This window comes from Trachemys scripta, chromosome 14, assembly GCF_013100865.1.
Source record: "Trachemys scripta elegans isolate TJP31775 chromosome 14, CAS_Tse_1.0, whole genome shotgun sequence".
NCBI classification, from domain to species: Eukaryota; Metazoa; Chordata; order Testudines; family Emydidae; genus Trachemys; species Trachemys scripta.
This window is the reverse complement of record NC_048311.1, coordinates 36,308,853-36,322,590: the sequence shown is the minus strand read 5'-3', so window position 1 is coordinate 36,322,590 and position 13,738 is coordinate 36,308,853. Positions and strand designations below refer to the sequence as shown.

General features: G+C 55.0%; 2 protein-coding genes across 2 annotated transcripts in view; both read right to left on the bottom strand.

Annotated features, from left to right (window-relative positions):
* LOC117886991 (zinc finger protein 445-like) overlaps window positions 1-13,738 on the bottom strand; it is a 731,357-nt gene that overhangs the window by 569,581 nt on the left and 148,038 nt on the right. The window lies entirely within an intron of this gene.
* The window catches only part of LOC117887461 (zinc finger protein 850-like), a 58,161-nt gene that overhangs the window by 14,647 nt on the left and 29,776 nt on the right, over window positions 1-13,738 (bottom strand). Inside the window, exons 7-8 of the mRNA XM_034790110.1 lie at window positions 1,909-2,156; window positions 975-1,653 (exon numbers count right to left, since the gene is read on the bottom strand). Of these exons, the coding sequence (XP_034646001.1) occupies window positions 975-1,653; window positions 1,909-2,156 (927 nt within the window). The remainder of the gene's footprint in view (window positions 1-974; window positions 1,654-1,908; window positions 2,157-13,738) is intronic.

Sequence of the window (13,738 nt, the reverse complement as noted above, 5' to 3'; positions counted from 1 at the left end):
TAGCCCCGTCCCACCTGGCGGCCGGAGAAGCTGGGCTGGAAGAGAGGGCACGCTTTGGGACTGCACACTGAACAGAAACCTGCAGCTGCGGTGCGGAGAGGCTGGGAAGTGAACGTTACTGACAGTGCAAAGGGTTGTGCCCCGCTGAGATAAGGGAGGCAGCTGGCTCCTCTCGGAGTGACTGGCACGGACCAGGGAGGTGGCACTGCCCAGGTTCACACACAATGGGGTGGCAACAAAAGCCCCCAAAGAGACATTTCTCCAAAATGGAGCTAGGATGCCGCGGCACAAATGAAGCCATAGCAACACCGGCTGCCTGTGCCCAGCTGGCATTCCCCTCTGGGGAGCTTGGTGCAGTCAGGCCAGGGGGCCCAGTGCCTGCCCACTGCAGACACGACACAGCGCCCCTGGGAATTTCACAGGTTTATTTTCACTTTGTAACAAAACATTTTAGAAAATTCATTAGAAGCTGCTCCCGCAGCCCAGGCCCCCATCCCTCCACCCAGCCCCTCCTGTTTCCCACAAGCCTGCATTGAGTACTGGCATCCCGCTGCTTCTGTTCCCCTGCCCTGCACACATCTGGGCAGCTGCAGGACGGGTTTTGGCTTGGCTGGGCCACACGGCAGGGCCCAGGGTGTTGGAGCAGCAGCCCAGGCAGCACCAGCCAGCAAAAGGGGAGAAAAACAGGGTCTGGCACTGCCTGGGCACAGTCCCCATTCCCTGAGCCCCACCCCTGAGCAGGAGGGCGCTCTCTCCACCCTGGGGCTGGAGAAACCATGATTGGTGGCAGCAGCTTCACTCACACTCAGTACCTGGCCAGGCAACGCAGGCCTGGCCCAGCCACCCCCATTCCTGGGCAGTGGAGTGGCCATGCAACAGTGTGGAGTCTGGTCAGGGCCAGGCCAGGACCATCCCAGCATGAGGGGTGTGGGAGTCAGCGGATGCCGGTGATGTCCTGGAGGCTGGGATGTCACTCAGCAGCATGCACCCGCTGGTGCAGCAGGAGGTTGGAGCTGCGGGTGTAGCCACGACCGCACTGCCCGCAGCGGAAGGGGCGCTCCCCGGCATGGGAGCGCTGGTGGCGAAGCAGGGCTGAGCGGTGGCGGAAGCGGCGCCCACAGTGGGAGCACTCGTGAGGTTTCTCGCCCGTGTGCCGCCGGCGGTGCTCCACCAGGCTGGCAAGCTGGGCAAAGTGGCACCCACACTGGGTACAGGGGTAGGGGCGCTCTCCACTGTGTGCACGCTGGTGCGCAGCCAGGGCTGAGCGGTGCCCAAAGGCTTGGCCACACCGGCTGCAGCAGAATGGCTGCTCCCCGCTGTGTGTGCGCCCGTGCTCCCGTAGGTGTGCCAGCTGGGCAAAGCTCCGCCCACACTCAGCACAGGTGTGGGGTCGGGCGCCTGTGTGGCCCCGCTGGTGCCGCAGGAGGTTGGCACGGTCAGCAAAGGCACGGCCGCAGTCAGGGCAGGTGTGGGGGCGCTGGCCAGCGTGGGCACTGCGCTGGTGCTGGCGCAGGTAGGAGCTCTGCGTATAGCTGCGCCCGCACTCCCCACAGCGGTAGGGGCGCTCACCCGTGTGCACCAGCTGGTGCCGCAGCAACGTGGCACTCAGGGCAAAGGCTTTGCCGCAGACTGGGCAGGGGAAGGGACGTTCACCTGTGTGCGCTAGCTGGTGCCGGAGCAGGTGGGCTCGCTGGCGGAAGCGGCGGGGGCAGTCAGGGCAGGCGTGGGGGCGTTCAACACTGTGTGTCTGCAAGTGCCGTGCCAGCGTGGAGCGCAGCCCAAAGCTCTTGCCGCAGTGAGCGCAAGCGTGGGGGCGCTGGCTGGCGTGGGCGCCCTGCTGGTGCTGTGCCAGGTGGGCACTCTGCCGGAAGCTCTGCCCGCACTTCCCACAGCGGTAGGGACGCTCACCGGTGTGCACTCGCTGATGCACCAGCAGCGCCGAGCTGCCAGTAAAGGCCTTGCCGCACGCCAGGCAGGGGAAGGGGCGCTCACCTGTGTGCGCCCGCTGGTGCGTGGCCAGCGCCGCGTGGTCACAAAAGCCTTTGCTGCAGGTGGTGCAGATGTAAGGCCTCTCGCTCGCATGGAGGAGCTGGTGCCTTGTCAGTGTGGCACTCTGCCGGAAGCTCTTCCCACACTCACTGCATTTAAAGGGCCACCTGACGGTGGGGCCTCTGTGCCGCGCCGGCTCTGCATCAGCGCTACCTCCTGGCACAGCCTCCTCCACCCTGGCACTGCCCCCTCGCACAGCTTCTTCTGCCCCCGCAGCAGGGTCTTTGTGCCACGCTCCCACCAGCTCCACATCGGTGCTGGTGCCACCTCTTCCCGGTGCAGCATCCTCTGCCCCAGCCATGCTCGCCAGCCTCTCACCTGCAGGAACAAACGGGCAACCAGGCATGAGCCGTCCCCACAGGAGGCCGGCTAGGACAGGGCCCCAACTACGGCAGTCAGAGCCCAAGGCACCACTCAAGTGGCCCCGCCCCTCCCTGGAGCCGGTTTCCGAGCTGGGATTGAAGGAGGCGGTCACACTTCTTGCAGCTTTTTCAGGCTGCTGCAGACTCAGGCAGGTGTCAGCACCACCCAGCTCAGGTTCACAAGCCTTTCTTTGCCTCTGTGTGGGCTGGAAATATTATTTGCTTTTTCAGTGAGAACCAAGACATGGCTCTCATATGGTTCTGGGGGCCCTGGCGCAGGTGGTGGGATGGGTGCAGTGGTGCACACAGATCAGGGAGAGGGTGGTGACAATCTCTGAGAGGAGCTGGGCCAGGAGGGCTTGCAGGGGTGGATGCTCGCCGCTGCCCAGGACCCGCGGCAAAAAAGGATGGAAGAGGACAGGAGAGGGGCAGTTCCGCGAGAAGCTGCCACTGAAGTGCCGCCGAAGACTGGGGTGGCCAAAGATCATCCCACCGCCAAAATGCCGCCGAATTCCGCGGCGGCCGAAGCGTCGCCGCCAAAATGCTGCCGAGGGACCCGAAATGCCGCCCCCACAAATCCTGGCACCCTAGGCGACCGCCTAGGTCATCTAGTGGTTGCGCTGGCCCTGCCGCTGCCCCCACCCCTCTCAGCTGGGCTTATTTATCCCTCACCTGTTTGGGGGCCCGGCCAGCTCCCATCGTCCTCGCCTTTGCTGAGATCTGGGACGTGCAGCTCTTCCCCTCGCTCCATCCAGTATTGGGATTGAGGCCCTGCTGGGTGAGAACAGAGCAGGTGGGATCCAGGTAAATACCCGCCGAGCTCAGCGTTCATCTGCTACTCGGGGCTGGCATGGACGGGACAGCCAGGAAATGCCCCTGGAAACACAAGAGGGTCAATTCAGACACAAACAATCAGAGTGGAGGGGAGATGACCCCATGGGCTCCCCGAGCCATAGTGCAAGTGTGGCCCCACAGCCGCTCACCAACCAGGGGTATAAAAGCCCACTGCTGGCTTCAGACTTGAACCAAACTGGCTCCGTGCAGCACCAGGACTGAGCCTCTGAACGGGACTGGTGGGAAACAGCCGGCCTGGCTAATGCCACCCTGGGTGGTGAACACCAACTCCGTGCAAAGGAGCAAGCCCGGGAAGCGACAGTTACCTCAGCCCACATCCCGTGAGCCAACGGCCCCACCGGGGACCCCACTGCATGGGGCAGACAGCCAGCGATCCCCTCAGTCACAAGGGGCTGGCAGAGACTCCTGCGCTTTCCAGAGCAGATGCGTACTCAGACCCTGCAGGGGAAACAGACCACAGCCTTCCCGAAAGAGCCCCAAAGCAGCTCAGAGCTCACAGCCTGGCCATCTACAGGGAACAGCTCTGTGGTCTTCTGAGCCACAGAGCCCTGAACCCTGAACATGCTCCTGCTGGAAACATTTGACAGCATCACCCCACTGGACTCGACCTAGGGAGGAAGCGCCTCACACTAATGAGGAAACCCCCCACACTCCACAGCACGCCCAGGGACCCCTGCCACTGGGACAGCGCCCCAACTCCTTGACACAAGGAGCAGCTTCGTTCTGTGCTTGTGCAGGGCCCGGCGCCATAAGGCCTGATCTCCAAGTGGCTGTGGGTGCTACCACTGGCCAAAGAGCAATCGCCAGCTGGTGCTGCCATTGCAAAGCAGCCCCTCTCCCGACTCCCCCAATCATAGAATTGGAAGGGACCTCGGGAGGTCATCTAGTCCAGTCCCCTGCACTCATGGCAGGACTGAGTATTATCTACCATCCCTGACAGGTGTTTGTCTAACCTGCTCTTAAAAACCTCCAATGATGGAGATTCCACAACCTCCCTAGGCAATTTATTCTAGTGCTTCACCACCCTGACAGGAAGATTTTCCTAATGTCCAACCTAAACTGCCCTTGCTGCAATTTAAGCCCATGGCGTCTTTCTCCTCAGAGGCTAAAGAGAATAATTTACCTCCCTCCTCCTGGTAACAGGCTTTTATGTACTTGAAAAATGGTAGCATGTCCCCCCTCAGTCTTTTCTTCTCCAGACTAAACAAACCCAGTTTTTTCCCTCATAAATCATGTTCTTTAGGCCTTTAATAATTTTTGTTGCTCCTCTCTGGATTTTCTCCAATTTGTCCACATCTTTCCTGAAAGGTGGTGCTCAGAACTGGACACAATACTCCAGCTGAGGGCATATCAGTGTGGAGTAGAGCAGAAGAATTACTTCTTGAGTCTTGCTTACAACACTCCTGCTAATACATCTGGAATGATCTTTGCTTTTTTTGCAACAGTGTTTCATTGTTGACTCATATTGAGCTTGTGATCCACTCTGACCCCAAGATCCCTTTCTGCAGTACTCCTTCCTGGGCAGTCATTTCCCAGTTTGTACGTGTGCAACTGATTGTTCCTTCCTAAATGGAGTACTTTGCATTTGTCCGTATTGAATTTCATCCTATTTACTTTAGATGAGTTTTGTCTAGATCATTTTGAATTTTAATCCCGTCCTCCAAAGCACTTGCAACCCCTCCCAGCTTGGTATCATTCACAAACTTTAGAAGTGTACTCTCTATGCCATTATCTAAATCATTGATGAACATATTGAACAGAACCAGACAGAACCCTAACCCAGAACTGATTCCCCGCCCCCACAAACACACACACCCCTGCACAGACACCGGTCACTCCCTGCCTGCCCACACCCCGCCCTGCACAGACACCAGTCACTCCCTGCCTGCCCACACCCCGCCCTGCACAGACACCGGTCACTCCCTGCCTGCCCACACCCCGCCCTGCACAGACACCGGTCACCCCCCCCACACACACAGAGAGAGCTCTGCACAGATAGCAGCCGACCATCCTCCCCACACACACACCCCCCTGCACAGGCACTGGTCACCCCTCCCCACCCCAGACACACACAGAGCCCTGCACAGAGAGCAGCCAACCCCCACACACACACACACCCCTGCACAGGTCCCCCCCCCCCGCACACACACACCCCTGCACAGGCACTGGTCACCCCACCCCAGACACACACAGAGCCCTGCACAGAGAGCAGCCAACCTCCCCCCCCACACACACCCCTGCACAGGTCACTCCTCCCCACCCCACGCACACACACACAGAGCCCTGCACAGAGAGCAGCCAACCCCACCGCACACACCCCTGCACAGACCCCGATCACCGCCCCACACCCCCCGCACACCATACCAGTTGTCCCGGAGCTGGCTGGGGGGCTGGGCAGATCTGCGGCCTGCAGCTCTGCACCCCTCCGTGTAGCGGCCTGGCTGCTGAGCCGGCTGGGGCCGGGGAAGCGGACCGGGCTGGCTGTAGCGTGCCCAGAGCGGCCCTGGAGTAGGCTCGGGGCCCCTGTGCTGCGCAGCCCCGCCCCGCTTCCGTCCCCTCTGCCCGTCACGGCGCCGCGGGGGCTCGGCGTGTTGTCACATCGGGAAGGGCCCTGGCCGGGCTGGGGGCTCTGCCCTGGGAGAGGCTCCTGGGGAGCAGCGGGAAGGGCCCTGCTGGAGATTCCTCTCTCCCGGCTGCAGCCCGGGCTCCGGGCTCCCAGCACCAGCCGCCGGGGCGCGGGGATCTCGCCAGGAGCCAGAGTCACCGCAGCGGCTGCGAGTCACTTCCTGCTGCCGGGATACAGGGAGCCCGGCCATTGTTCCCACCCAGCTGCTCCTGGGTCCTAGCGATAAACCCATCGCGCTGCAGCCCCCCTGCCCCAGACCCTGCCCCCTGGGGGCCCCACCTACCCTGGGCACGGGCAGCTTCTCTCAGCGCTATGCAGGCATCCTGCCTAGAAGCCACAGGATCAATGGGGGGACAGAAAGAGAAGTGCAGATCCCGGGGAGAAGGGGAGTTTCTAGGGACATGGGGCTGTTCCAGAGAATCCAGGGTGATGGGGAGTCAGGGAAGCTCTGGTAACAGATTGGCACAGGGAGCAGATAGTCAGAGCTGGTCTCTTGTCTCCACACAACACTCACTGGCTACCAGCCCTGGGCTGGAGCTACCAGCTCTGATCCCCGTGCTCGGGTCATGGGAGCTGTCAGAGTTGTGCCACTGGGTTCTTCCGGTTACTTGTAGGTCCAGATGAACCCAGCCCTGGGCTCTATTTAAAAGCCCTTCATGTCTGCCCCCCTCCAAGGGATCCCCTTTGCCCATCTCCCAGCTGGCTCTCCCATGTGGGCACTGACTGCAGCTCCCCCTCGGGCACCTGGATGTCAGCAGAAAAGCTCCTGTTGCTCTGGGTCAGGGACAGGTGCTCTGCCCACTCAGGATTGTCCCCTATTTCCCCCTCATCGTTTTCCAATTGTCACCAAAATCATCCCCTTTCTCCTGATGGCCACCCAGACAATCCCCTGCAATGTTGGAATTGATCAGATGCAGCCATCGAAACAGACCAGTACCATGGAGTTAAGGGCAGGGCCTCGTTTTGCTAGGCCAGAAACAGATCAAGATATTAGACACCACTCTTAGGTTGTGGCTACTGATGCAGTTCCACTGTAAGCTCTCTAGGGCAGGGATTCTCACTAAAAAATTTTGGTAGCCTCAGAGCGCGGCCACCAACTCTTCCTGAGGGCCACTCTGAGAATTTTTCCTAAAATACTTAATTAACTTTAGGAAGAACAAATAAATATGCACATATCCATGTCCAGTCATTGTAATTTATTTATGTAGGTTTTTTTTTCTTTGCAGACTCAATAATAAAAATAATTTACAGTTGACTCTATTCTTTACTGGACCTATACAGAATAGAAACACAAATAAGGTGCTTTGCATATTCTTGTCTTTTTGTAATTGTTGTTTCTTTTGCTTTTTTTGGTTGCTTTTTATTTTGAAAGACTTGCTAGCTGCTGCAGGTAGTGAATTCTAACCATTAGCAGTTCCCGAGAGCTGCGAAGGGCCGTACTCAGTGGTGAGCAGGAGCCAGTTCGCGAACCGTTTGTTAAATTTTGAAGCGGTTTTAGAACCACTTGTTAACCTGTTTCCCTGCAAGGAGGGGCCGCTGTGGCTTTGATGGGCTCCGGCCAGGAAGTGTGTAATTCCTCCTCCAGCTGCCGGGGGCGCTGCGCTGCGGGAGCCATGTGGGTCGCCGCCTGGCCCTGTTGCCGCTGCTGCTGCCTGGTGGGTCCCCGGCTGCTCTGCTGGGCCTGGGCTGCGTCCTGCTGCTCTGCTCAGGCTGCTCCAAGACGCTCTCCTGGTGAGTACCCGCCACCCTGCCCGCATCCAGCCCCTGCGGCACCCCCTGCCCGCCCCAGCCCTGCACCCCCTGCCCTGTCTCTTGCCAACCTGTGCCACACACCCCTGCGGCCCTGCCCAAAGCCAGCCAGCCCCACACACCCCTGTCTCCAGCCAGCCCCGCACCCCCCTGCCCTACCTGCAGCCAGTCCCTGCCTCCAGCCTGCCCCACACCCCTGTCTGCAGCCAGCCCCACACGTCCACTGGTGCCCTGCAGTTCCCAGGACAGTAACCCTGCACACCTGCTTCAATGAGGGGGCAGGGAGCAGCTGGGACCCACACATGTGCACACTGGGCTAAGGTGACCAGACAGCAAGTGTGAAAAATCAGGACAGGGGGTGGGTGGTAATAGGAGCCTATATAAGAAAAAGACCCCAAAATTGGGACTGTCCCTATAAAATCAGGACATCTGGTCACCCTAGCACACCCCCACGGAGTGGCAGGGACCCACACATGTGAAACGGAGTTCATTTCTAGTTCAGGCCCATCTTTTTAAAAAAGAACTTTAGGTAGGGTTAACATACAGCCGTATTTTCCCGGATATGTCAGGCTTTTTGGTTCTTAAATCGCCGTCCAGGAAAATACGGACATATGGTAACCCTATTGGTACAAAAAATACATACTGTGGCACATCCCGTATATCAGAACTTTTTATAGGGAACCGGCTGTTAAATTTTTGGTAGGTCATCACTGGCCGTACCTGTTAGCCTTTTGGTGTTCTGAACAATTATTAGCTATTATTCTAACAGAAAGTGAGATGGATTGGGTATGAGCTAAAGATATGACAGTCTTAACTCCTCTGCTGACAAAACCTGAAAATAACCTTTTCCTTACATATGTTTCACAGCTGTAGTCAGCTCAGTTAGGGCCCAGCTGGCCCTGATAAGAGGGCTGTGGGCCAGAAGTTGGAGAAGTACCTGAAGTTGAGCAGTGCTGGGGAAGGGCAAGGGAAGTGCCAGCCTTTTACTTTGGATCTATCACCTGGTGCTAGATCAGGGGTTGGCAACATATGGCACGCGTGCCAAAGACGGCACGCGAGCCGATTTTTAATGGCATGCTGGAGCCTGCTGGGACTCCAGCGTGCCATTAAAAATCCTGCCCAGCCCGGCCCACTCTCCTCTGCCCTCCGCTTCCCCCGCGGGGGCAGGGAGCAGAAGCATAGCCGTGCGCATGGGGTGGGCAAATGGCTCCACTCTCTCGGTACGGCAAGCCGCGGGGTCCACGCTCCTGGGCTGGAGCGCCGGGCCGAGCGCAGCAAGCTGCCGGCCCCTCTCCCACCTTCCCCCCTCCCCTGGAGCCCTGCCGCCACACGCACAGTGCTCTGGGGGCCAGGGCTGCGCGCTTCTGCAGGGCAGTATTTGGCTCTGCAGGGAGGCAGAAATGCTCCGCGCTCAGCCGGAGCTCTGCCGCCACACACGCAGCGCTCTGAGGGGCGGGGCTGTGCTCTCCCCCGGGACAGTGTATCTGGCTCTATGTGGAGCCTCATGGTAAGAGGTCCGGGGCCGGGGGGGTTGGATAAGGGTGGGGGCAGTCAGGGGACAGGGAGCAGGGTGGGGTCCCGGTGGGGGGGTGGTTAGGGGCGGGGGGTCTCTGGAGGGGGCAGTCAGGGAGCGGGGGGGTTGGATGGGGCATGGAAGTCCCGGGATCTGTCAGGGGGCAGAGGGTGGATAGGGGTCAGGGGACAGGGAGCGAGGGTCCTGGGGGGGCAGTTAGGGTGGGGGGGGTCTCTGGAGGGGGTGGTCAGGGGACAAGGAGCTGGGGGGGGTTGTATGAGTCGGGAGTTCTGGGGGTCCTGTCAGGAGGCGAGGAGTGGTTGGATAGGCATGGGAGTCCCGGGGGTATGGCTGGTGGCGGGGGTGTGGATAAGGGTCGGGGCAGTTAGGGGACAGGTAGGAGGTAGGGTCCAGTCAGGGGACAAGGAACAGGGAGGCTTAGATAGGGGGTGGAGTCCTGGGGGGCAGTTGGGGACAGGGGTCCCAGGACGGGGTAGTCAGGGGACAAGGAGCAGGGGGGTTGGGAGTTCTTAGGGGGGCTGTCACCCAGCCCTCTCCCCTGAGCCCTGACCCCCCCACACACACACCCTGCCCTCTGCCCTGAGCCCTGTACCTCCCTCATACACACCCAGCCTCTGCTTGACTCCTTCAGACCACCCCCACAACCCTAGCCCTGACTCTGGCACCCCCACACATACCCAGTCCCCCCCTGCACTGACACCTGCACCCCCCCACATCCCCACCCCCACCCGGAGCACCAAACGGGAGCTCCTGCACCCCCCGCCTCCCCACATTCCCATCTGCACCCCTTGCATCAAATGGGAGCTGCCCAGGTAAGTGCCCCACACCCAAACCTCCTGCCCCAACCCTGAGCCCCCTCCCTCATTTTAGCTGCTGGCCCGACCCTTCACCCCCAGCCCTGTGCTTAGTTAACTCCCACCCTCAGCTCAATGCAGAGAGAGGAAGAGAATGGCCAGAACAAGGAAGAAGGTAGGTACCCACTGTATGTGGGGAGGGCCGGGACCCCAGACTGGCAGCGGGCTGAGCGGATCCGGCAGCTGGGATCCCGGCTGGCAGGAGCTGGCGGATGGAACCCCTGAGTGGCAGTGAGCTGAGCCACTCAGTCCACTGCTGGTCTGGGGTTCTGGCTGCCGGACCCTTGCCAGCCGCAGGCCTCGCTCAGCCCGCTGCCGACCTAGGTGAACCGAACCCCAGACCAGCAGTGGGCTGAGCGGGCCGGCGGCGTAAGATCAACATTTTAATTTCATTTTAAATGAAGCTTCTTAAACATTTTGAAAACCTCATTTATTTTACAATACAACACTAGTTTAGTTATATAATATATAGACCTATAGAGAGAGACCTTCTAAAAAACATTAAAATGTATTACCGGCACGCAAAACCTTAAATTAGAGTGAATAAATGAAGAGTCGGCACACCACTTCTGAAAGGTTGCCGACCCCTGTGCTAGATAGAAGTTGCTGTGCCTCCCACCTCTCTTGTGTGGTGTAGTGGACAAAAGAGATAAAGAAATGATTTTTGCAAACAAGCAGCAGATTTGTTTAAGGGAAGTAACATCGTGAAAAGGAAAAAATCATGAACTATAAAAAACGTAGGCCCTAAATAACTGGAACCTATAACGAACAGCCCCCAAGCAGTGGGTGCTCACACCATTTTTTTCCAAGACACATGTGCCAAAGTTCTGAGGTAAGTAGCTCTCTAGCAGACAGTTTTCACTGGTTCCAAATGTCTGTTGGCCTCTTTATGGAACTTTGGACAGAAAGAAACTTCACTCATTCTTGGAGATCAAGCTGTCCTTTGCCTCAGACCCCATGATGGACATCTAAACTCCATTATGGGAAATGGGGTAACCTGCCCCGAACATGTACAAATAACAGTAAATGTAATAACAAACAGCTAAAAGTGCATAGAATGTTGTGATAAACATCCAAATGACTATGTTGAGAATGAAATGAACAAAACCCATGCAACACTTCTGGTCTAGGGGTACCAAAGTATGACCGAGGGGGTACCTCTGGCCCCATTTGTTTTGTATGTCATAGGGCATCAGCCTGAGAGCACGGTATGAGAAATTTCAGAGGTAACAAACCTTTATGGGTGATTGATGCCCTGTCATAATTTGTTACCATTGTGAAATCTCCATTGAAAATGTGGACACAACTCTACTGAGGTATTTTAAAAAATATAAAACCTTCCCTATTGTAACAAGAGATAGAAACAAGAACATTGTAGGTTTCATTTCAACTATTTTTATAAAAAATAATCTGAACATATTTATAGATAGATAGTTAACTCTAGTTTCCATTAGAGTTATCTGTAAGTGAACATGCATCAACATCTCAGTGGAAATCTGATAATGTCAACAAATATCTAATGATTTTCCTAAACATTGCAGGAAGATAATATCATTTGTAATGTGTCACTTACACACGAGACATTTATATTATCAGTTCCTTCAATACAACAGTGCACATTTTATCCTGTATATTCAAATTGCCAACAGAATAACAGTCTTATCACTAGCATTTTATTTTCAAAATTGCAGTCCTCAGAATTTAAAGACTTACATTACAGTTCCATTTTCCTTTATTGAAATTATTAAATACTGTATAAAGCAAATTATGTCACTGGTACGCAGCTGTATCAGATTTCTATGAAAGAATATATTAAGGTCATACAATGCCAAAGTATAACAATGGAAAGCATCTTACCACAATAACCCAGTGATTTTGAGCATTGACTGGAAGCAATAATATCTCTCTTTGCAGAGTTCCACTCTGTGATCATTGGAAAAAAAGAGAATGAAAATGCAGTTATACTTGTCTGTGAAGCAAAGCATTCAGTGGGGATAACATTGTATTACACAATTTCAGTACATGCTTACTATTAATCTTTCACGAACATAGCATAATATGACAGGGTCAGGCATGGCAGCAAAAGGAAGTGGTGGAAGACAGACAGATTAGCCCCAGGATAATCAGGCCCCTTTTCCATTGGTAATTGTTCCATGTTAATTGGAACACCTGTGGCCAATCAAGTTACCTGGCAGAACCTGTTAATAACCTCCCCTGCAGCCAGCTAGGGCTGTGTGATGAGAGCTGTGTGAAGCAGGTGTGCCACTGGAAAGCTGCCCAGTGCAGATGCTGACAAGCACCAGGAGGGGAAAGCCACAGGTACAGAGGGAAAGGGCAGGGGAAACACTGCCCAACAGGGCGAACAGCCCTTCTGAGTCCCAGAGGTCTGAGGGAAGAGACCTCCACCAGAGGGGAAAGACTCAACTGGGTGTCTGCTCTGTGAACCCTATGCCTGGAAGGGCTACCAAAGACAAGTCTCCTCTCCCTCTCCCCCCTGTCAAGGAGCTTGGGAGGAACTCTGCTCAGGCAAGGTGTTCTGAGCAAGCCTTGGTGAATGGGGAAATTCTGATGGAGAGAGGAATACCCTAGCCTGCCGCTAACCAAAAGCGTGGAACCCACCGAGGAAGAGAATGAGTTCATCCACAATAGTTTTTGCTGTTTCCTAAGACTCTGCTTAACTGCCTTTCTGAAAATGGGAATTTGCCCATGTGGGGCATGTTAATATTTACCTTTTCCATTTTGATTTGGCTTGCTCTGCCTGACAGAATGCTAGTAGCAACGACTGCCGAGATGGCTTGTACCTGTTAATACTCAAGCAACTTATTAATGTGTCACACAAAAACACATGGTAAATCATTTAAAAGAAGGCATGGAAGAGATCCTTTTTGTTACCAAAAACATGAAATAGAGTTTATAAATCTTATGTTATTAAAACTGAATATTCTATGGCGTACTTACTTTTAAAACTGATTATGCAGTGCATAGGCTTCGGTTTATATCATGGCCCCACTGAACTGCATATCACAACTAGTGTGGCTTTATTCATGTCACGGACTGTATCTCTGGTATATACCTCAAATTACTTCTGATTACGTGTTTGGATGCAGTAAGTACATACATAGTTTCAGTAATTAGAGGTTTGTAGTGACAGTTCCAGGCCCTGTGCAGTCAGACATGTTTTATCACATATTCATCTGATAGTCGGATTATTGATATACTTGATATTGCCATATAGCATCACAATAAATGACCTACCTTCTCACTTGCTTTCTCAACCAAACAACGCAAATACGTATCAATAACCTACAACAGATGATGAAAGAAGAGTTAACATTTCAAAAACATCTGTTGAATCACTCCAGTCAGCTTCCACGTTTACAGCTATTTCAACGTACGTTATCACTCAGCCATCCTTCTTGCATCAGGTCACACAATTCTTTGTCATACAAATTGATTTTTCTTACTTTGGCCTCCAGTCTGTATGTAATCTTGTGGGTCATTACAAGTTTTACTGGGGAAAAAATATATATATATTACATGTGACCATGTGACCATTCCTACATGGAAACTGTTGACATGCTTGATAAATGGAAGTGTGTCAACAAATTCTTTGAAAACAACTGTGTAGTAAGCAATAACTTTGAGAAGCCATTCTCTGTCTTCATCATCCTCCATAACCATGTCATCAAAATCACCTGGATGACTGCTT